The sequence below is a fragment of the Castor canadensis genome, chromosome 4 (assembly GCF_047511655.1).
Source record: "Castor canadensis chromosome 4, mCasCan1.hap1v2, whole genome shotgun sequence".
Lineage (NCBI taxonomy): Eukaryota > Metazoa > Chordata > Mammalia > Rodentia > Castoridae > Castor > Castor canadensis.
In genome coordinates this window covers 20,343,042-20,366,620 of record NC_133389.1, presented here as the reverse complement: position 1 = coordinate 20,366,620, position 23,579 = coordinate 20,343,042, and the positions used below count along the sequence as shown (strand labels likewise).

Genomic DNA, 23,579 nt, shown 5'->3' with positions numbered 1-23,579 from the left:
GCTCAGTTTCCTTAACTAGGAAATAGGAATAATGGTCCCTACCTCACAGTTATTGTAAGGATTAAGTAACCAGTGTAGGTAAGTCACTTAGAAAACTGTCTGACCATACATACTTTTTAAGTGTTAGATGTGATCATTATTCCTAGAAAAGTTTGTAGAAGAATAAGGAAAGGAAATAACTCTTTAAAAATGTATATGTCCTGAGGAGCTGATGAATGGGTCTTGTTAACACCATTTTGTGTACTAGACTGACACTAATACAACTTAAGTAACTTGCTTAAGGCTTTCTATTTTGCAAGAGTTCCAGTCCAGATTATTTTGCCCCAAAGCTTTCTTTTCTTCAGCCACTGCTGGTTCCCAGTTTGTGGTAGTACACGTAGTTCCCAGAGGATTTATACAAAAATGCTTTGTATAAAAATTTCTTTGTCCACATATATATGTTTAATAAACACTAAGATTTTAATAATTATTTATTTCTATTTGGATAAATTTCTATGTATTTATTACCTTGTTTTTCATTTTAACCACAAGCAGACTAAGCTAAGAGCAAATGGGAATTTTGACTCATTTTGTTTTTACTTGTAAATAATTTATGTCTCAGAACATCTTCATCATTTTAACTGCTTTCTGACACTCACATTATAGACCCCAACTGTCTTGATGATGTAATTTCGTCCTTGTTCTCCAAAAATAGCCTACTTTGAACTCATTTTTTGTTAATTCACTACACTATGTGGGCTTTTGGTGTCTTTTCCATAAAACAAGTAAGGCGGACAAGGTTATTTCTGAGGTCACTTCCTTCTAAAATTACAGTTTTCTATGAAATTATTAGTGTGATATTATTATTATTATTATTCAATACTGGGCTTTGAACTCAGGGCTTCATGCTTGCTAGGCAGGCACTCTACCATTTGAGCCACTCTGTCAGCCTAATGTGACATGTCATTGCAACTGTAGAGTGCTTGTATTTCTTGCTGCCACTTGAGCTTGCCTATCCTGTTTTGATTTCCTATACCAGTTGTTTGTCTACTTTTGTAGGTTTCCATAGTCCACAGCTGTGCTATATGTTTGAAGCTGAGCCAAAGCATTTTCCTACTGTCCCTTCTTGTGGGTCCCTAATATTAGCTCACCAAGCAACAGCTGTTTCTGCATAAGTCATTCTCCATACAGCTTCAGCTTCATGGACTTACACTATGCTGAATGATGACAAACCATGGCTATGTACCAAACCTGACCCCCTGCCTATTTTTGCAAATAAAGTTTTATTAGAACATAGCCACACCCATTTGTTTATATATTGCCTATGGTTATTTAACTTTATAATAGCAGAGTCAAAAAATTGCTATAGAGATTGTATGATCTTTAAAAATCAAAAATATTTACTACCTGGCTATTTATAGAAAAAAGAAATAAAACCCTGCAACTACTAACTCCTGCTGTACATCATTTGAAAATTTTGTTAGTAGTCCTTTCTTAACATTTTATTTGCAAGGGTTTTCAGGTGACTTTCATAAAAAATATTTCAGTATCTAAACATAGCATTCCTGGTAATTTGAGAACCATATCCTTTACAGGAATCTATGTAGTGCACAGGCTTTATAACAAATTTTTAGCCTAGCATGGGAGGCAGCATTGATATAAGACTCTCTGCTAATCTCATATGTATACTGGCTACTTTGATTCAGTTTTCAATTTTGGCTCAATTTTCAGGTTTCTTGATTGCTTGTCACCGCGTAGCCTGAGTACCAGATTTAATGACAGGCTTTAGTGTTGTATTGCTAATGATAACTTTTTTTCCCCCACATAGGACATTCTTTTTTCTGGTTCTTAACTGACCTTGGTCTGAAGTTTTCTGACAGCTGTGAACAGTTCCTTCACATCTTGTCATAGTATAGGTGTGTTCCAGGGTCTTTGCAATTAAAGTATTAAGTTTCTGTAAATTCAACAATTTTATATCAGGAAGGGACCGTGGTGAACATCTTTCTAACCTCTTCAAGAGCTGTAGAACTTTTGATGGTTCTCTTGGAAGTCTTCAGTAAGAATTGAACAGGATAATCTGTGGACTTCTTTGTAGGTTCCTTGCTACATCCCTAGAAGATACAATTTCCAAGACTGTTGAATGGTAGGGGGCTCATCTATTTCATTTCTTTGCTTTGTCCTGAATAGTCAAGCAGTAAGTGCTGGTGGACTTCTTGGTGCTTCCCAATTCGGGCACTGCCAGAGCCCAAGTCCACTAGAGGATTTCAATGCTTGTTGAAGTCAGTAAATGTGGAGCTCTTTCCTTCATCTTTGGTTCAAAAATTATGTTCTGCAGAACTCTAGGGTTCCATAAAGATGTCTCAGTGGCTGTCTGGGCCCTTAACACTAACTCAAGCACAGCAGAACTGACTTGTTTATTTGTTTTAGAAGTTGAAATTTGATATCACATTGTATCTACAAAATAGACAAAAAACAGGGCAAGATTCATTTTTAACAAGTCTGAATCTTTATATCCTTTAAAAACACAATAATACTAAAATATTCTTGATTTTCCCATCCAAATCTCTGCTCTACTTGTGACCTTCAGTGTCTCAGTTGGTGATCATTCTTTTTTTTTTTTCTAGTTTCTTAGATTTGTTCCTAACTCCACACTATTTCTGACATGCCACATTTATTCCACCAGGAAATCTAACTGACTCTACTTTGACAGTATATCCAAAATTAAGCTACTTCCTACCCTGTTTACAGTTATCAACAATGGATGGCTACCTTCCTTTCTTATCCAGGTTACTGGCAAGCCTTTCTACTCTACCCGTATCCCCATTATATTTTATTTTTAACTTGGTAACCTAGGTAATGATTCTTTTAAAACCTAAGATAGATTATATTACTCCTCAGCTCAGAGTTCTGCAAGGATCTAAAAGCCAAAGCCCTTCTAGTCCCCTGGAAGGCCCTTCATGATTTTAAACCCTGTACTCTAATGAAAGGAACTATAATTCCTTGGAGAAGGGGTTGATTCCAGGACTGTGCCAGGGAAAGTAGAGAATGGGTGATATCAAAAAGTAAGGAAAGGCTTTAAAAGATAGAGGCACGTCAAAGGGCCATGGGACCAACCAAAAGGTGGCTTCCCATAGCCAAAACTAGAGCAATTTGAGCAACAGAATAAGAAATGTATTTTATAGAATTATAATCCATAGAATAAAATACTAAAGAGTCCACACTAACGTAATATAATAACTAAACGTGGAAGAAGTGAGAGCTGTAGGCAGACTGTAGTAATAATTGTTGCAGATAATATGCACTCATAGATGCCCAAATCAGCATATTAATATAGCCTTAAAGCATTTTCTTCCAAGTATATAAATTATGATGGGAAAGTACATTCCTTCACTGTAAATTGGTGACCTTAACCAACTGATCAAGATTATCATTGCCAGCAGTAAGCCATTCAGGCATCATATTCCTCCTGGTAGGACACACTGAGCAGGGCACAACATCCCTTCTGTGGTGTTCTAGCCCAAAATATCTACCCTTAATCTAACTATGAGAGAACATGAGACAAATCATGACTGAGAGACATTGTACAAAATGACTGACAAGTTTTCATCAAAAGTCAGTCATTGAAGACAAGGCAAGTATGAGGAATGGTATCAGAGTAGAGGAGATAAGGAGACCTGACCACTAAGTATAATGTGACTTCCCAAAATAGATACGGGAACAAAGAATAGGCACTGGTGAAATTCAAATAAGATCTGTACTTTAGTGAATAGTATTCAGCCAACAAAAATTTTCTAATTTTGATAACTGTACAATGTTTATATAAGACATTAGAAGAATTTGTGTGAAGGATATGAGTGAACTCTGTCCATATTCATGCAAATTTTCTATAAGTGTTTTCTTTTTGGCAGTACTAGGATTTGAACTCAGGGCCTCATGCTTGCTAGGCAGGTTCTCTATGACTTGAACTGTTCTGCCAGCCTGATTTTTTGTAAGTCTAAAATTATTTTAAAATAACAGGTTTTTTAAAGTGGCTCTTCCTAGGTGGTAGAATAAAGATGAATTTATACTGGATGGTAGTATAAGTAATAAGTAATACTGTATTTTCATGCAGCTAGGTAGGCTTCCAAGTATTTTACAATTCATGGATAGACAATTTAGTACAGTGTTACTTGTAATTAAAAATAGGAGCATAATGATCAGAGATTCTTAGCTTATATCATTGCATTATTAGGTAGATTTTGGAATAGAAAGATTTTTCATGCTCAGGTTTACTCTGTGTCCATTAAGCCACATGTTTCGTTCTTATGTATTTTAAATAGGTATATTTTTCCTGGGGTATTACATGAAATAAAGTTAGAACAAAAATGAGAGTAAATGTTTCCATACTCTGAATTTTGTTTATTGCTAGTTTTAGAGAAGAAAAGAAAGGAAAACTCTTCATGCTTCCTCAATAAACTTTGAAAAATTCTTATGGGAGAGGTACAATCATGTACCCAAAAATTGCCCAAAATTTCCAAAACTTTTAAGGCATCTTTTGCTTTACATTTCCATGTTGTTTTTTTTCCTGTGCCTGCCCATTGTAATTAGTTGTGGTGTTCCTTCAACCACACTAAGTAAAACTGCCCATGGAAATTAGGTCCCAATACAACATGCTTTTACTTATTAACTTTTGTTTTCTATTTTATTGTTAAGAAATAGTTCTAGTGCTGGGAAATAACTCAGTAGTTGAACACTTATTTAACATGTTTTTTGTTAACAGCTTTTGACCATCATATAAACTCTGAGGGCTGGTGGAGTGCCTACTTGGCAAGTATGAGGCTCTGAGTTTAAACCCTAGTATTGCCAAAAAAAATCATATAAACTCTAAGAATAATTGACTTTTTCATTTCCATCAACAAGTGTTTACAAATTGGTATACAAGTAATTTGGGAAATAATCTCTGAGAATTCAATATATACTTTAAATTTGTGTGTGTGTATGTGTGTGTGTGTGTACACATACCAATGTGAGCTGTTTTATGCACCAAACCTCTAGATTTTCTCCTTTAAGCAAATAGGATTAATGTGATGATTAACAAATAATCTGTAAGTTAAAACTCATTGAACATACATAAGATGTAAACATTATTAGTTTTATGAATGGCACTTTGATTTAGGCATTTAAGTAAATTTTCACTATCATATTTTACAGATTAAATTGGGCTAGAGAACTGTCTTAGTGTCTGAAATGTACTAGCTCACTGTTTTGTGAAGAAAGTAGGACCTCGAATCTTCTGGAAAACTATTAAAAGTGTAGTCATGCAGAGCAGTAAAATCAGTTACTTTGGGATGGTATGATGTTGGATACTGAACATTCTTGAAAGGAGATGTATGCTTCAGGAGACAGAAACTATGTCAGTATCTACACAGGGAAATTTTAATTGAGTTTCCTTACTAGTATAAAGTAGTTAACTGCTGAAAGAAGTAAAAAGGGACTCTTAAGGGTCCAGAAATTACATGTGCAAAAATATTAGCTGCTACTTTGTCTCAGTAGGGTTGAGGAATAGTGAATAACAAAGGAATAAGGACAGAGAAAGTCCTTCCTCTAAGGCTAAGATTCAAATTCTTTCTAGAGGCACTGGCTACTTGAGGAACACTGAGTGCTCTTGGTATGAAGTTGCCTGAGACTGTGGGTTGCTTGGTACTGGAAGTTCTTAGAAGCTTGGGGGCTGGAGCTGCTCGGAAGCAGCCCACTGTGTTGGAGGGCAAGGACTGTCTATAGGAGCAGTCTGCCATTTTCGAGAGTTGGATCAGCCAGGGCTGCCTGGGGGGAAAGCACTGTTCCCCTTGCAGGGCCTCTGTGGCTCTGCTGTCAGAGCTTAGTCCAGCTCCAGTACAAAGAATGGAGAAACACACTTATAGATGAGACGCTATAAATTGTCAACTGGCCTAGGAGGAATAATTGATTGTTACAATTCTAAAATATTGTCTCATAACTGAGAAGTTTCTGATCACTATAATTTCATTCTCTGCTTGGTTCGTTATAATGCTAATGATACTCTCCATACATGTTTTTTAATTGAGTCATTATAATTGCCTAAGTCTTGAGAGGGCAACCAAGGAATTGTTTATTTTTTTTCTTTCTGTGAAATAGCCTTTTCATGGCTGTATAGATCTCCATACAATAGTCTCGTAGGCTACTGGAAAAGATATGTTTAAAACAGAAAAACCTAGGCCGTGCCTCAAAAAAAAATAGAATTCTGCCTCTGTGTGGTAGTGTGGTAAATACAACAAACCCCACTTTCATTTACGGATAAATAAATGGAGGTTGGCAACTGTTGCACGCCAATTTGCATTTCAGTGACCCAGTAGTGCCCCATCACTTCCCCCTACTTCAGAGGGAGGCGTGATAAATAATTGGTGATTTGTTAACAAGATCGCATCTTCGATCATAATGTACAATAGATGTACAAATTCTATATTTAACTTTTATTTGCCTTTTAATTGCTATGGATTTCTGGGCCTGCTACTTGGCACTTTATCAGACTGGAGCAATGGCTCCCATAATCTCTTATCCTCAGTCTCAGTGGACATTACAATGTATTTTCTCCAAAATAGAAAAGGCAGTCCAGTCCATTACATGTTGTAAAATGTTGCAGTGCCATCCATTTGAGCTGTGGTTGTCAGCTCACCAGGACAATGTTCTGGGAGTTAAGAAAGGATAAAAATGGCAAACCAGAGGATTTATAGTGTTTTTGTGTTGAATGGCTTAAAGAGGGAATACTATTGGCAGGTGGAGAATTCTTGGGACTTTTAAGCACTGGGGAAGAGTTTTGTGTCAAGAGGAGGGAATGTATTAAGCCCAGCTCATTTAAAATTCCACTTGTCTGACTGTCACAGTATGGAGGGTCTGCTCTGAATGTCTCCAGTTCTGCTTCTGTGACCTCCCCTAGCTTTGTGCAGCATTTGGCTTGAGTGGAGCAGGCCCCTCAGCTTCTGGGAAGAGCAGAGCTCTGGGCAGTAGCATAGATCCTAAAATACTGATGTGGCCATCCTCAAGTATAGCAGTATGATATTCTTGTAGGCAGTATGTCATTCAAGCTGTTTTCACTGCCCAGAAATCATAAGGTTAAACCTATAGGTTGTCAGTCAGCTTAATTTTGGTACCTATAAAGTAGGATTTGCCTTTATGGACATTTAGCTAGCACAATATGCATACTCAAAAGATGCAATATCTTGGGTTGGCAGAGTGGCTCAAGTTGTAGAGCATCTGCCTAGTAAGTGCAAAGCCCTGAGTTCAAACCCCAATAATATCCCAAAAAAAAGAAAGAGGTGCAAGATTTTAAAAATTCTAAACAAGGTTCGGGCCTTTCTTATTTAGTGCCTCCCTTCAATCATGTGAACATGGCAGTGCTCACAGGCAGAAGCCCACCTAATTACTCTATTGGGGTTTTTTGGTAGTCTGTGGCCTCTTTATTATTGTTATGTATATGTTACAGTGTGGTTTTTTAAATAAATTTTTATTAGGATATAATTCGTTATATAGGGGGAGATTCATTGTGACAGTTCCAATTAGACTAATACTGTACATTAGTTACATTGACCCCAACATCTCTCCCCCTCAACCCCCTCCCCGTCCCACTTAAAGCAATTGCCAGAGGTTTCTTAGTTCTGTTTCATATAGTATGTGAAGTCCATCTACCATATGCCATCACCTTAATCTCCCTCCCCGTCCCACTGTACTCCCCCCGCCACGCTGTACCTATTTTACAGTCCTGTTTTTCATCATTAATGTCTAAGTTGATGTTCAGAAGGGTCTCAGTGTGTACCCATGTGGGTGTGCTTTACTTTGGTCTGTTGGTTACTCTCTCTAAGTGCACGTGATAGCAGTGTTATGGACTGGGGTGTATCGTGGATTAGCTTGTGCTATATGAACCTGCCATTTGGAAAGTAAAAGATGGTCAAATAATGGCAGCTTCACATGGCTCACCCTAACAGTAAAGTAAGTACCAGCTGTGCTAGGATTTGGAAGTATACCAAGTCATTAAAGCAGATTACCTAAATCAGAGCCCAGATTAATAACTGTTCAGGAGACAGACAGACAGAAATAATGTGAAGAGAAGCGAAAGCTGATGAGTGATTTATGACTCAGTGCACATGCAGCAGGCGTGAGGATGATCACCACATTGACAGGAAAGATGTTGGTCAACAGATTTTTCACTCTGGGCAATGTTCTCTATGTGTAGGATTACATAAATCCTTTCAGATTAATTGTTTCAAATTTGCTTAGGTGGTTGCCTTCCTGACACACCACAGAGCACAGCTTTATTTCTTACCTTTTTTTTTTCACTTCTAAATACCCAAATGATTGCCCCTGGTGGACTTATATTCCATCTTCTGCGATGGCAGCTACTTGGTGTAGTTTTAAACTTAATGACAACTTTGCCTAAAGTAATACCTCATCCACCATTCAGGTCGTGCATCTTGCTTGGTCTACCTTTATTCCTAATGTTTTCAAAAGATGATATTTCTTCGAGGTCTTTCAGTTCTATGAATAAATCATAATTAGTTTGATGTTTTTAGTTTTTGACAGTACGGAGTTTGAACTCAGGGCATCGTGCTTGCTGGGCAGGTGCTCTACCACTTGAGTCACTCTGCCAGCTGTGTTTTTTTTTTTTTTTTTTTTTAGGGGTGTGTGTGTGTGTGGTCTCAAAAATTATTTGCCCTGGGCTGGCTTCAAATCACATCCTCCTGATTTCTGCCTCCTGAGTAGCTAGGATTACAGGCATGAACCACCAACGCCCAACTGATACTATTTTAATAATCCTTATTCTTGTGAGAAGATACACACTTGTTCTTCTGAGAGTCAAGCCACATGTAGTGAGTATTCATGTATAATGCAGTACCAAGTAATATATTTGTTTTTCCATTTTTGATGGAAGTTGGCTTTTAGGTTGTCCTATGAACTTCAAGAGAAGTACTAAGGACAGCAGGTAATTCAGTGCCATCTCACTGTTAATAACCAATCATTTTGTTTTACTGTTCAGAAATAAAGTTCTTTAAACATTTTGGTTGTGACCTAGTCTGACTCCACCTTACAGTGGTAAACAGTACATCTGAGAATTCTTTTCTATTGATTCATACCTTTACATTTAAAATGCCATTGGTTGGGTGTAGCGGTGCATGCCTGTAATCCCAACTCCTGGGAAGTAGAGATTGGGAGGGAGGCCAGCCCAGGCACAAAAAAATTTAGCCAACTCCCGTCCCAAGAAACAAGGTGTGGTAGTACACATCTGTGATTCAAGGCCAGTGGGAGGCATGGGAAGGAAGATTACAGTCCAAGGCTGGCCTAGGCAAAAGTGCAAGGCCCTATCCAAAAAACAACTAAAGCAAGAAGGGCTGGGGTAGTAGCTCAGATGGTAGAGCACCTACCCATCAAGCATGAGGACAAGTTCAAACCCCAGTACCGCCAAAAAAATAAAGATGTAAAATAAAATACAATTAATGCAGTGTTATAAATTTACAGAACTCTTACCCTGAATAAGCATATGCTCAAGCTGTTAACGCAGTACATCGTTCAAAGCCTCTGCCTTTAGTATTTCTATTAATTAGACGTGTTTTGCACTTAAATTTAGTTACTTCCAAACTCAGTAACAACAGTAGGCTAACTTTCTGGGTATTGGTGTTCTTTGTAGCCTTCTCATTCCAACAGTATTGGAGGATTTTACGTGGGACGTTGCTGGTTTACACAACTCACATCCGTGTGGAAAATATGGATTAGCAGTCACTCCTGGTTTCTGCATGTGAAGACCAAACTTAGGCCTACGATTGGCTGTGCATACATTCTTGCTTGAGGAAAACTTCACTTCAAATTACCCTCTTCTTTAGCTTTTTTCCTCAAAATGCCAGAATCTTTGTGGTATAGTCATTTCCAGATGAACTACACAGCATATAAAAGTTTCAGATTGCTTTTTAGAACCAAGAGGATTGGAAGAGATGAAGCAGGCTGAAGTAAATATTAAGACAAATATTATGAGCACAAAATATTGGCATGATGCTATTGACAGACACGATAAGAAGTATGCACACAGCCTCACAAACTTTCTGTGGCTTAGAGAACATGGAGAAGGCAGAACTCAGTTGAAGAAAAGACTTTATTTTGAAAACTGATAAATGATGGGAAGTAAGCATTTGTTTTGTGAGTGTGTGTTGTTTTTTTTTTTTTTTTTACATACAAACGTACTTCAGCATAATCAAATGGTCCAGGAGAGGAAGTTCTTTATAATAGTATAAGAGGCAATAAATGAAGATAGGATGATAGAATATCATCATTTTGTTTCCCCTAAAAGAGACAGCCAGCATTACCTACTTCTGCTGGAAGTGCATAGCATTGTCTAAGAACAGGCAGCACTTCAAACCTCAATCTCTTCAACCAATTTATAAGATCTATAGCAGTCAGACACCTTAAATACTGTCAGAGGAGTATAATCAGTGGGACCTAGACTCTAGGAAACTGGAATAAAGAACTGACAATAGGCAGAAAGAGGCAAACTATAGATTAAAAGATTTAAGAGACAGATTTGGAGTATCTTTGGAAGAGACTAATGTAAATAAGTGAAGGAAAGAAAAAAAAAAGAAGAGGCAGATAGGCAAAGGACGAAAGTTAGGTAGTGCAGAGGGCAGAAAGACCCCACTAAATGTTAGCTCTGTCTTGTTGACAATCATAAAGAATTGATCATTTTGTTTTGATGTGACATTAGAATTATGGTTTTTTTTTTAATGTCTCAATCTTTAAGACTTACGTGAGGAAGTATTTGTAAAAGGGATTTGCTACAGAGTTGCTCAGGTGCTGAGGGAAGGGAAGCAAGGTCAGGATGAGAAAAGATTGAGTCAGACTGGGGGCTGCTGGATTTATTTTGCAGCACTCTTCCTGTTGTTTTGGTTGAAATTTGACACAATGAAAAATGTCCGAAAATGGAAATTCCTCTCCCACAAAATCGTGAAATCCAGCCTCCAGACAGTGTTCTCAATGTCTAGGTCTGCAGTGCAACCAAGAAGCCACGCCTGTCACTAAGCTCCTCCGATGAGTCTAAATATCCCCCAGGGTTAGAAACTCCTCCCGCAGATCCTTCCACTTCTGAGCTTTCTGTGTTTCTTTGAATGATATGGACTGCAGAAATTCAGGGACAGAATAGTTGGAGTGACCAGCAAGTCTAGGCAAATATAGTGGAACTTGACTGAGACCTTGAAAGATAGAGGTTGGGTGGTAGAGAGTGAATCAAAACCATTCGTTCCTTCCGTAAGTAATTTTAGTGCCTCTTCAGGCCAGGCAGTGCATATGTATCACACCGGTATGTGACTGTGATCAAAACAGTCGTAACGGTAACAAGTCTGAACCTCACTATATGGAGGCTTTGTATTACTTAAAGGAAATGCTGGGTTCTGAGACAGGTGCCTTGGCTTCAGGACCTGCTTTAGAACCTGCTCTTTAATGTAAAGTAAGCTGTAATAACGGCTCCAATCCTGTTTTCTCCTCTGCATAAGGAGAAGTTAGGACCATTCAAGCTATTGACTTTCATAAAAATATGATGCATGAGGATATTTTGTTCTCTGTCTTTAACTATTGTCTTAGTCTCTTTAGGTTACTATAGCAAGATACCTTAGATTAGATCACTTATAAACAACAGAAATGTATTGCTCACAGTTTGGAAGGCTGGGAGGTCCAAGATCAAAGTGTCAGCAGATTAGGTCTATTTTGAAGGCCTGTTCTTCATAGATGGTGCTGTCTTGCTATGTCTTCATGTGGTGGAAAGGATGAAAACAAGCTCCCTGGGGGTTCTTTTATAAGAGCACTAATCTCATAAGTCCTACTCACCAAAGGCCCTTCCTCTTAATGCCATCACCTTTGAGGTTAGGTATCCACATAGGAATTTTAGGGAAACATAAACATTCAGACCATAGCAGCTATAGAAGTGGGCAGTTGGGATATAAAAATGGGTATTTGGGATAAAATGCTTTTTGACCCTATCAGTAGCCATGAAATTTGCTTTTTCTTTTTTTTGCCTCTGTAATATAGTTCTATAAACATGCATTTTAGCTCGTATAGAGTCTTTCCATAAACTGAAACAGGTCTGATGTTGAGCTCATTTACTGTCTTAGAACAGAATTGATCTTCCTTTCACATTTGATTCACCTTCTACAGATGTTGAGAGGAAGAAAAATGGCATTGCTCACTCAGTTTAACTAGGTCAGAGTTAATAGGGCTAGGCTGGGACGCCCGTTGTTCTGCTATTCACCTGCCTTTCTTTGACTTATTTTATGTATTAATATATGCAGGGAATTCAAATGAACAATACTGGCCATGCTAGAGGAGTTCTGCCAGTTAGGCTTTTACTTACTGTGCTAGTTAAAATAATTCTGCACCTACTTGATTGTTGTAACCCAGTGTACAGTTGCTGGGATTGGCAGGAGAAAACAATAGGATGTATTTCATTTGCAGTAATAAATATAAAATCCTACTGCAGATGGCACCTTGTGTGTGGAATATGGCATAGACTATTGCTTTTTAAAAATATTGTTATATGAGTGGAACCAGAGGATTACAAGTCAGGTAAACCTTATTCTGGCAATACTAACAGGATGACCTAGAATAAGTTATGTAAGGTTTCTGAGAAGGATTTTTTTCCTTACCCTCAAAATTGACACTGATATTATATTCCTCACAGGGCGATTTTCAGGGTCAAATAAAATGGTACATGTAAACACCCAGCACATCACTGGACACCTGCCAGGCAATGAACAAATATGATTTCCTTTCTTCCCTCTTTCCTTTACTCCATTCATTCAATTTGTTGGCTTTTTCCTTACTGTTTAGTAAAATATTTTATAGTATTCTTAAAGAACAGAGTTCAAGAGATTTTCCTCTTTCAAAGTCCACTTTTAAGTCTAAGTAAAATTTACAAATAAATATCTGTGATTGGGAAAATTAAAGAACAGCCTTGTTGTTAAACACAAGGAGAGGAAGGGGAGGAGCATGATATAGCAAAGCCTGCCCTGTGCTGGGCAGGTGCACATGACCTCATTTCATAGTTTCAACTCAAAACATAGGCTTCATCCCCATGTCATTTTATTTCATTAAATGAGGAAACTGATGGTCACTTTAAGTTACCCCTGATCAAACTGTTATCAAATTGTAGATTAAGGACTAGAATCCAGATCTTACTTCATAGCTCTCTACTACTGTTCACAGATTTGTTGCACTCCCTCTAACTGGAAGGAGGCCATGAGCAAGGTGTGGAGTAAGGGGCTGTGTCTGAATTATCTAGAAGATGGTAAGGTTATACTCAGGCCACCGTGCTCCCCTCTAACTTTGATACACCCCTGCATCCTGCCATTTTAAGATAAGGCTTGGTAATATGTCCTATTCTTTGAGTTCATTGGAATAGAGAAAAAGATTGAGCACTATTGTCCTATTGCCTGAACGTAAAATTATAGAATTATATCACATTAAATTCATAAATGATGCAAATACCTAAAAATATTTTTAACAACCTTATTTTATTCATTGCTTGTAGACAACTTAGAAGGACTTGGATGTTTTTATACATTTTTTTGTATAATATAAGAAGTAAATACCATATGATTTCAGATTATGCTTAGCACTAGAGTAACAGAGAAATATATTTCTTATTTTACCTTACAGCATTACTTTTTTCACCTTTATTGAAAATGAAGATGATGTTGCAATTTTTTATATAAATTTGACTATGCAAAAGAATTAACTGATGAAAATTAAGCTACATATGTTTTACAAATTTAGTAAAACAAAAAGAGCTGTATTTGAAGGAATTTAAAAAAAATATATCAAAACTGTACACTAGCCAATAGGCTATGAGGCAGCTAATTGCTTCCTGTCCCTTTCAAAATTACTCAGCCTGAAAAAAGATAGCACATATTGATTTACTGTATAGTAAATGTCCCATTGTCTCTCCTCTTCCAACACCCAGACGCACACATCCCCACCTACACACACCACACTTGCGTACACAGCAAGAGTGGCAGTGACAATGAACTGCATTTCTAACCATTTCTTCATCAAGCTTCTAATTAGGAGGGAATATTTTCTTCCTTTGTAAAAGGAAATGACATGACATTATTAAGCATGCAAAAGGAATAGCAGCATGGCATTAGCTTTACTGTATGATGTGCTTTAGTTAAAAAGAAAAGTTTCCAAAAGAAACATAAATATTTTATGATAATGTAGTGTCAACCCACTTACATGCATATGTAACATTGGTATCTATTCTATGGATATGGGTATAATATTAGAAGCAATGTCAAACTTAACATGTGCTTGATTTTTTTGGAAGTTAATATGAAGAGTATGCAAATTCAAAATATATTCTCCAATATGGTGTTTTGATTTATTTTAAGTAGAGAATAGAAATTTTTAAATATATATTGTGGATTTTTTTTCCTACAATTTGTGATTTTGCTCTAAACATCTGATTTAGTTTTCCACCATACACTTTGAAATGCTAATGTAAATTGTCCTAAAGTCAAATTGGTAAAATTAGTGGAAGATTCTAAAAGAAACAGACTTTACAGAGCAGGCTGCTCTGAAAAGCAATCTCATGTAAACCTGCAGACTTCAGAAATACAGCATAGTGCCCGAATATTTCCCTTCTGCCGTAAATAAATATAAATTATTACTTAAGATGTTTTAATTGTGATCTTGATTGCTTCTATATTGCAGATACTTATCTTATCATATAGTGTCTTGTGCTTTATTTTGAAAAGATTGGAGCATCCTTATTTATAGAAGACAGTATTTTGTGATTGAGGTGACTCTTCCTTTGGCACATTCTATGTTATTTGCTGTATCACTGTGTATTTTTTTTGTTAAAAAATTCATATACCACCAAATGATTCTTTAGAAATATATGTATCCTTCCTTTTGTTTAACTTTATTATCTATCCCTATTTCAGATTTTCATGGAGCTTTGCAGATAATGCTCTTATAAACACCAGCACCCCTTGCATCCCAGAATTCTGACTGTGGACTTTGCTGCTGCAGGGAGGCTGCTGTTTACTGGCGTGTTCCCATTAACATAGCCACAGCTCTTGGGTTAGATAATGGACTCAAAGGTTAAGAGCAGAGGATCTCAACAGCTCCAATCAGCAGGGCTTTTCCAGGGCTAATTACCTCTTTACTGCGCTGACTCTAATGTGACATGTTTATTGCCTTAACTAACAACTCATTAGCTTAGTTGATGTTTTTGTCAATATTAATTCGTTCATTTAAGCCAAGTCAAAGCTTAAACAAAGATGTCCAGACTGAGAAACGGGCAGCAGAGTGACTTTTGTTTGCTCATCTCCCCCCTTACTCAACTTCAATAAAATAAATATGTAGAAAGGAGACGTTTAAAGTGCTCGTCTTGAGAGTGTTGGTGTTGTCCATTTCCCAGCATGTAGAGCAATTTTGGATTTGTCCTATGCTTAACTCCAGTCTCCGTGTCACTGCTTACATAATGCCTACTGTCTGCTAAGGATGTACTCTAGCTGCTGTTTGACTCTGTGTCTATAAAGGGTTAACACTCCGCAGTTCTTCGTTCCAGTTAATGCTTTACTGTGGTTATTAGAAAAGAGATCAAATAATTTTTCATATGATTTTAATCTCCTCTGGACTACCTATAAAATTGCTTTGAGATTTATCTTTTAATGATAGCTTGACTTGCTTAATTAGCTTGTGTGAATTATTTATGAGAAGATGTAGTTACGAAGTTATAATGAAATATTTCATTAATGGTATTTCTTGAAGAAGGCCATTGTTTTGGTTTCAAAATAATAATTAAATTCTTAGTGCTTTAGAGTAGGGGAAATAGGTAAAATAATTTGAGTACATGCTGTGGTCCAAGTAGCAAACTGGTTACTTTGGGGAGGCCTGTTCGCAGCTTCAGTACACTGGAGACCCCTGGGGCATCCTCCTCACAGCATGTTTGATGGTGCATGGGTGACTAGGAAGGGTTAAGGTGCATTCCTGTAGAAACCAACCATGAGCAAAGCTGCAATGAGAAGGGAGTTCCATTCCTGGAAAGGCCAGACTCTGGTTTGAAGGCCAGAGACTCACTCTGATTGGTTCATTCTGGAAAGTGATCAGGTCCATAGAAGGCTGATAAAAGCTTTGTGTAGAACATGGAATGCTACTTTTAGTAAGAGATATGTGTCACATAAACCAGAGCTATTCCTACCAATTTCATCTGTCATTCTTTACCTGTAGGAATCTATATGGCTACCAAATAATTAAAAGCAGTCAGAAGAATCACTCTTCTAAGAAATGAAAATACTTCAATATGCAAAATTTTATGTATTCTATACTAAAACTCTGACTTATTTACCTTCCTACTTTCTCCAATACCATTCTTTACTAAATCTACCTTAGTCAGGATTTTCTGCCTTTCCCTGTACTGAAACCATTTCAGTAAGGTTACCTGTGATTTATCCAGTGCCAAATCAAATGAACAATTCTCGATTTGTTGGTGTCATATGACAATTCTACCTAAGCCAAACCTTGAAATTTTTCTTTGCTTGGTTTTTATGACATCATTCTCCCCTATGATTCTCCCACCACACTGGCCACTTGTACCCAATCTTAACATTTCTTTTTTCCAGCCAAAAACTTTGGCTGGAAATACAAAGTTCTTTTGTACCTATATTGACTGGTCCCATGGCTTCTATGCCATCTATACATGGATGATTTTTAAATTTTTTATTTTAGCCCTGTTTTTTATACCTGTCTCCAGTCTCACAGAACCAATGACTTGGCTGACATTCACCCTTAGATGTTTGGGATATATGTCAAGTTAGAAAGTGAATTGGATTGCTGTCTCCATTAAAACATAGAACTTCTGCTCTTCTGTTTCTACTCATTTTAGTAAATGTCATTGCCATTTACCTAGTTGTTCATGCAAGAATTCTTAGAATCATATTTCCTTTCTGTCATGACCACATCCAATCCATATGGGAATTTTGTTTGTTCTATCAGCAGAAAAATTTTAAATCCTGAATTCAGGCAACTCTCACTGCTTTTTCACTATTCTTTGTAGTGTAAGCAATCACTATCTCTCTACTTCTCTTCCTCCTTTCCACCCACACTCTCACCCTTTCTTTCATTCATGCCATTTAATGGTCCTCCTCTTCTGTAAAGAGGATAGAAGTATTGGATTATTCATTATTCAATTCAATAGATTGTATATTTTTTAACATCTCTTTGACCTTACAAACACTTGTTGACCCCCCCCACACACACTATTAGTCAGTCAGCACTTTTTACCTTCTTTAGCTAGAAAATGGCCACACTAAGCAATATCTTTTTGTTTATTTATAGGAAGAACAGACTATCTCATATCTTAGTCTGCCCTCCAAAGTACATTATACCAAAAGCAAAATGAGATTAAATTTCCTTATGTGTTGCTATGACAGAATACTTGAGAAAACAACTTAAGGAAGGAAAGATTATTTTGACTCATGGTTTCAGAGATATTAACCCATCAAGACAAGGAAGGTATGTTGGAGCAGAGCAGCTCACATCATGATGGACTGGAAGGAGAGAGAGAGAGAGAAAGAGAGAGAGAGAGAGAGAGAGAGAAAAATGCCAGCACTGACATGCTTTCTCCTTTTCCCTCCTTTCATTCCACCTGGGCCGCCCACCTATGGAATAGTGCCACCCAAATGTAAGGTGGATCTTCCCTCTTAGTTATCCCTCTCTGGAATCACCTTCATAGATAAACCCAGAGGTATGCTTTACTAATCTCCTAAATGCTTCTCAATCCAGTCAACTTGACAATGAAGATTAACCAACACAATGATGCAAATTAGTTAATTTGAAACTCCGTAGAACAGGAATAAATATATTTTGAATCATAGAGAATTTATATTTTATACTATTCTGATTATAGGACAAGAAAAAGCTAATTACTTGAAATTAGGACTGTTTTTATTAAACTAATATTTGAGTAATGAACTTTAAAATATCTTTGTTAAATTAATTCCCAATTTCACAAAGTTCTTTTATGTTTTTTATTAAAAGAAATGATGACCTTTTTTGTTGTACTGCAAGTAAGGAGTTTTTAAAGGTTTTAATAATTGCATTACTGCAAAGCATCTAGTTTTAGAAATGTTTCTTAATTATTCCATATTCGTGAATAATGCATACTACATTGGAATTATTTTTAGTCAAATCAAGTGCCTGTAGAAAGAAAAGGAATAAAATTCTAGATGGCACTTTGCCATCCTTATTCTTTGATGGACATTGGCAAGTGGGAAAAGGCTTCATTCACTTGGTTGCACATTGAAATAAGTGGCCAATCATTATTAATTCATTTTGCACTCATGGTAATTCCATAAATCATCATAAATTCATTTGTTAAAGTGCATATAATGTGTTCTCCCCTAGGAATTTCCTTGTAATTGAGCTATTAATTAAAGTATTTTTTTAATTTGACCTTTTTTCCCTTCTCTACTCTTCACAGCTAAGAAAAGTTAGTGGCCATCTCTTCCTTCATGATTTTAAGTGTGAGGAATAATGTGGTTGTAACCAGTCCTGTTGACTGGTGTAGAAGTGACCCAAGTCCAAAGAAATGCTTGTGTCTGTTTCCTGCCAGCAGCAGCAGTGATAGTTATGAGTGGTCTCCAAGGATTCTTCAAAAAATTCTCTATAATCTGGTTTATAATCCAGTGAGAGAATTTCATTCTCCCTTGTTAAACATGGTTTGACTCTGGCTTCTGTTTTAATTTCGAATTGTTAAAACTTCTCTGTCTGGCTGATGGTTTTCCATCAGCATTGGTTGCTGTGATATCCAGGTTTTCTTGTGCCTGACAAGGAGTTGCTCCATAGCACAGGCTTTCATCCCCTCCACATTTCCCTCCTTCAGCCTCTTCAGTTATCCAGTGCCTGCCTCTTCCTTCTACCCAGGGACTGGTTGCTAGAGGGCTTACAATTGGGTGCTAGAACTGGTTCTAGAAACTGCCTCTTGTAACCACAGGATTCCTCTGAGGGCTTCAGGCTTTCAGGAAAGCATGGGTAAGAAAACTTATGCAATAATTAATAATAATAAGGAATTAAAAATTACAAATGCAGGGCTGGAAAGGTGTCACAGATTTTACAACTTTTAAAATAGTCTTTTCTAGCTTAGTGCCATTTTGCACATATAGAAACTAGGTATTTAAAAAAGTACCACAATAATTCAGGTTCGTGTCTGAGAAGTTGGTTGTGGGAAGATAAAAATAAGAGGTAACTATGATGTTCTGTATGTGTGTGTTACCGGCAGTTGACTCTCTCTCTCTCTCTCTGTGTATGTGTGTGGGTGTTGTATCATAAGTGAACAAAGAAGTCTGCTGTTCAGTGTGTGTGTGTTGTTGTGTGTCTAATCTATGGAGAACTGAAGGTACTACATCAGGTTCAGTCTCTGCTCTTGTGCTAGACATGCAAGAGGGGGAAAAAGTGAAATAGTAATGTACAGCTGTTATTATCAAATGAATGATGCTGAAAATGACATGTGATGCTTGTGGAAATATATAACTGTAGTTCTTTAGTTAATAAAGTATTTTCATATAATATTCAATAAATGTAACATGCATTAATAAATTGAGTCTGTGGTTTGTGATAAGGATAAGTAAATGCTCCAGAATACAAATTTAATAAGTAATTCTAAGTAATAACATTAGAGTACAAATGCCTGTGTGTGTGTGTATGTGTTATGGCTTGTTAATCTTCTGAAAGGGCTAGCCATCATAACTAGCCAGATATTACAGAAATTTTACGCATTTAAAACTTTGGCATTTTTTATTGGTCAGCTCATGATTGAACAGTATTCCTTTTTCCAGAACGACTACTTAACCATAGTATAATATTGTCATCTTTTTAACTACAGCTTATGTAGGCTTTATTTTGCTTTGTTTGTCTCAATCTTTTTTCATTTTTAGCATTTTGCTGCTGCAGCAAAGTATAAATATTTTCTTACAGCTTTACTCTTCTGTAGCTCTTTCAAGAAAACAGTAAGATTAAAGTTGGTACCCTTTCAAAAAAAAATGAAAAACTTGAGATAAAATAGCACTAAAATATGAGCTATTGATATTACGCTTGACTGCATGGTGACAGAATTAGTTTCTCAACAGCCAGAGGGTCTAAATTAATTGTAATTTATCCAGTGGTAGGTTTTAGTATTTTCTGCCACTTAAAGGATTTTATTTTGTTTTTACTTTTTTCCTTGTGTTCTGAGTCTGTCTGCATTTAGTAGTCCATTTCTTCATTTGGCTAGACAGAGGTAGTGACAAGCTACACACCAAGTTCTCACTATAAAGCTGCCACAGTGTCTGTATTATTCACCTATCTTGCAGGTAGGAAAGACAAAGAATTTGATAGCTTAATCTTGAATATGGCCCCAAATTGCTGGATTTCATCAGATAGTAAGTTGAGTTAGAAGTCCCTTGGTATCTGCAGTCTAGAGTCAGTGACCAGTAGTAGAACTTACTAGTTGTGATTCTTAAGAGTGAGAAGATGCCTTTTTTTAGTTCCCTAGAACAGTACAGTAATTACAAATGGCAGTCATTTGCAATCTTTAGATATTATGAGACAGTAAAATTTCTAAAAATAAAAATTTGAGGGCGTTTAGTAGTATTTCAGACCTTTTTATGTTGCTAAATATATACATTAGAAACTACCCTTGTTTTGTTTAAAAACCTGTTTATTTGCTGAAAGGGTAAGAAGAATATAACCTCACCAAAAATGTAGTGAGACTATAACCTCAGAATAAACACGCCTTTAAAATGAATAAATTTACTTGAGCCACTCCTCCTACCCCCATACAACCATTTTTAAAGACTGGTTCTTTAGTATCATCAGAAAGAATACCTGACAAAGAAGTTTGAAGTCTTAGGCATCCTAGATATCCTAGATTATTCCTTCAGAACATCATTCCCATTAGTTCTAGTAGCAATAAAGTTCTCAGCATTATATTAATTAATCAACATGGCTAGAAATCAAAAAGTTTAACTAAAAAAAAAAACCTTTGTAACTTCTGTTATTCACATACTTTGTTTGGAATGAGTTGTCAGAGATGAATGTGGAATTTTAACATTTGTATGTCTTCATAATTGCAAAATAGCTTAATAGAAAGAAAACATACTTTTGTCAATAAATTTAAAAGCCCTGAGTAAAATTGACCATTTTTCTCTGTTCTCCTTTGATGCCCTCCACATGGCCTGTTAGAGCTATAAAAAGTGCCTGGACAGAATGGTGGGGATCTTTGCTTTATGTTATCCTGAGATTATAATTTGAACTAAAGGAGAATTTTACTTAGGACATCACTCATTGAAATAGAAGATGATTTGAGGGAATGGTGGCAGTGCTCTGGAGACCCTTTGTTTCCTACCAGGCACCATCTTCACTGTCAGACATAGGTCATGTTGTGTATGGGAGCAGAAGGCTCTCTGGTGGGCCACTGCAGGGCCAGGGGTCTTCTGGAGGACAGTCCCTTTTCTGTCATTTTATCAGGGCACACGATCACATCTTTATACCACCGCTCCCACCACATCAGAGCAAGATAGAAAAATACCAAGAAGTCGGCACTGACTGTTTGTTTTTGCTCTCAGGAAGCTGCTTCTAGAGCTCCTGCCACAGAGACCCCTTAGAAACCAGTGAGGTCTGGAGTGTTGGCCAGAACACGCCTACCTGTAATGAATACTGAAATGGTAGAGTGCAGTGAAGGAAAATGATGATTGAAATGCTATAAAACATTGTACTTAGGAAACTTTACTTCCCTTCTGCCATATTACTTACTAAGAATCCACCTCCAGGGAGCCCTAGTACATAGATTGGAAGTCATTGCTGCTGCTGCTTCAGGAGGTCTGCTGAGAGCAGCAAGGGTGATTTCTCTGCAGCTCTTACAACTACCTGGGAAATAGGGAAGTGGTCCATTTCCTGACACTTGTAATATCACTCTGACAGACTCGGGTAGGTAGCTTCATTGGAAATGGACATGCATATATGTGTCCACAGCATATGCAAAGCACTGGTCTTAGTGATTTGGATGAACTGTGATTCATGAAACACAGCTCCTGCCCTTAAGGAGCTGATACTCATTCTGAGGAAAAGGGAAATGTACAATAATGCTCATATTTAAAGATATCATGTAATAAGGAACAACACATAAGAGCAGCCAGAAAATAGAGCACATGGTATATTTTTTGAAAAAAATAATCTCCCTTTTGTAGAATGCTAAGTAGGAAGAAACATTGTTTGGATTGAGAATCACTCATAACATTTTGAAGTTACATATAAATTTTCATGTAATTATTATACAATTAAATTCATCAGAATATATTGTAAAATACTGTAGTCTTAACTATTCTTTTGAAAGTATACAGCTGAGCAAACTGTAAGTTTAATGCCTTTCATAGTTATATTATTCAAAACCCCTTTCAGTAAAAAAATGGTTTACATTTTGAAAGTGCAGAAAGAAGACATCACAAAAGTATAATTACTGCTCTTCCTCTTGTTTTGTAATTTTAGGCAAGGCACTGACATTTCTTCTGCTACAGCCTCCAAGCCCCAAACTTCCTCCACACAGCACTATCCGGAGAACAGCCATCGACCTGATTGGGCGAGGATTCACAGTGTGGGAGCCTTACATGGACGTGTCAGCTGTTCTCATGGGGCTTCTAGAACTTTGCGCAGATGCCGAGAAACAACTTGCCAAGTATGTGCTAAATTCCAGTGAATTTAATTTGATAACTGCTTTTGTTTCTTGGCGGGGGGGCACTTGTGAGATAGGTCATCTGTTGTCCTTTATAAGTTGTGAGTGTGTGTGTAATAGATAAAAAAATAGATATCATCTCAATATTTTAAATCTTGGATATAGTTAATGAAAAAGAGGCATGTTTCTATAATTTGAGCACAATTGAGCATTAGCCCTGAATCAGTGAATGATTGTGACATAGTTTTCAAACTGTGTTTATTGTGCCTTACATGCTGATCATAATAGAAACTTATTATTTATGAGGAAAATTATATACATATTGATACTTGATACTAATAGAAGACATGACTAGATGGTTTGAAGAATTATTCCTCTATACTTATATTAATTTTTAAAACTTTATTGAAGTTTCATTTGTATATAGTGAAAGACCAGCCATAAGAAAGGCACAATGATCAATGGAAACTCTGATGACAGGTTATGGAAGAGAAAAATCAGTGGTAGAAGCTGATGTGGTGCACACGTGGTGAACAAGTGACTGGAGGGATGAGGACACAGGGCACTGGTGGTGACAAAGGAAGTGGTCAGTCAATACTAACCACTGTACCTTCTGATTTCTGGGAGAATTCCTTTCTCCTCCTTTTCTTTCTTTCTTTCTTTTTTTTTTCGGTATGTGGTTTGTACATATAACACGAAGTTGCCATTGTAACCATTAGGTGTATATTCACAGTGTTGTACAGTCCTCACTAGTTTCTAGATACCAATAGTGATCACACACTTATCTACCCTGTTAAGCGGTCATTCCTTATTCCTCTTCCTAGCGACCAATAATCTGCTTTTAGTCTGTGAATTTGCCTATTCTGGA

General features: G+C 36.9%; 1 protein-coding gene across 6 annotated transcripts in view; it reads left to right on the top strand.

The window, feature by feature from the left end:
- Wdr7 (WD repeat domain 7) overlaps positions 1 to 23,579 on the top strand; it is a 329,483-nt gene that overhangs the window by 208,212 nt on the left and 97,692 nt on the right. For all 6 annotated transcript variants that reach the window (XM_074069754.1, XM_074069755.1, XM_074069752.1 and 3 more), the window contains one exon: positions 22,528 to 22,714. In XM_074069754.1, the coding sequence (XP_073925855.1) occupies positions 22,528 to 22,714 (187 nt within the window). The remainder of the gene's footprint in view (positions 1 to 22,527; positions 22,715 to 23,579) is intronic.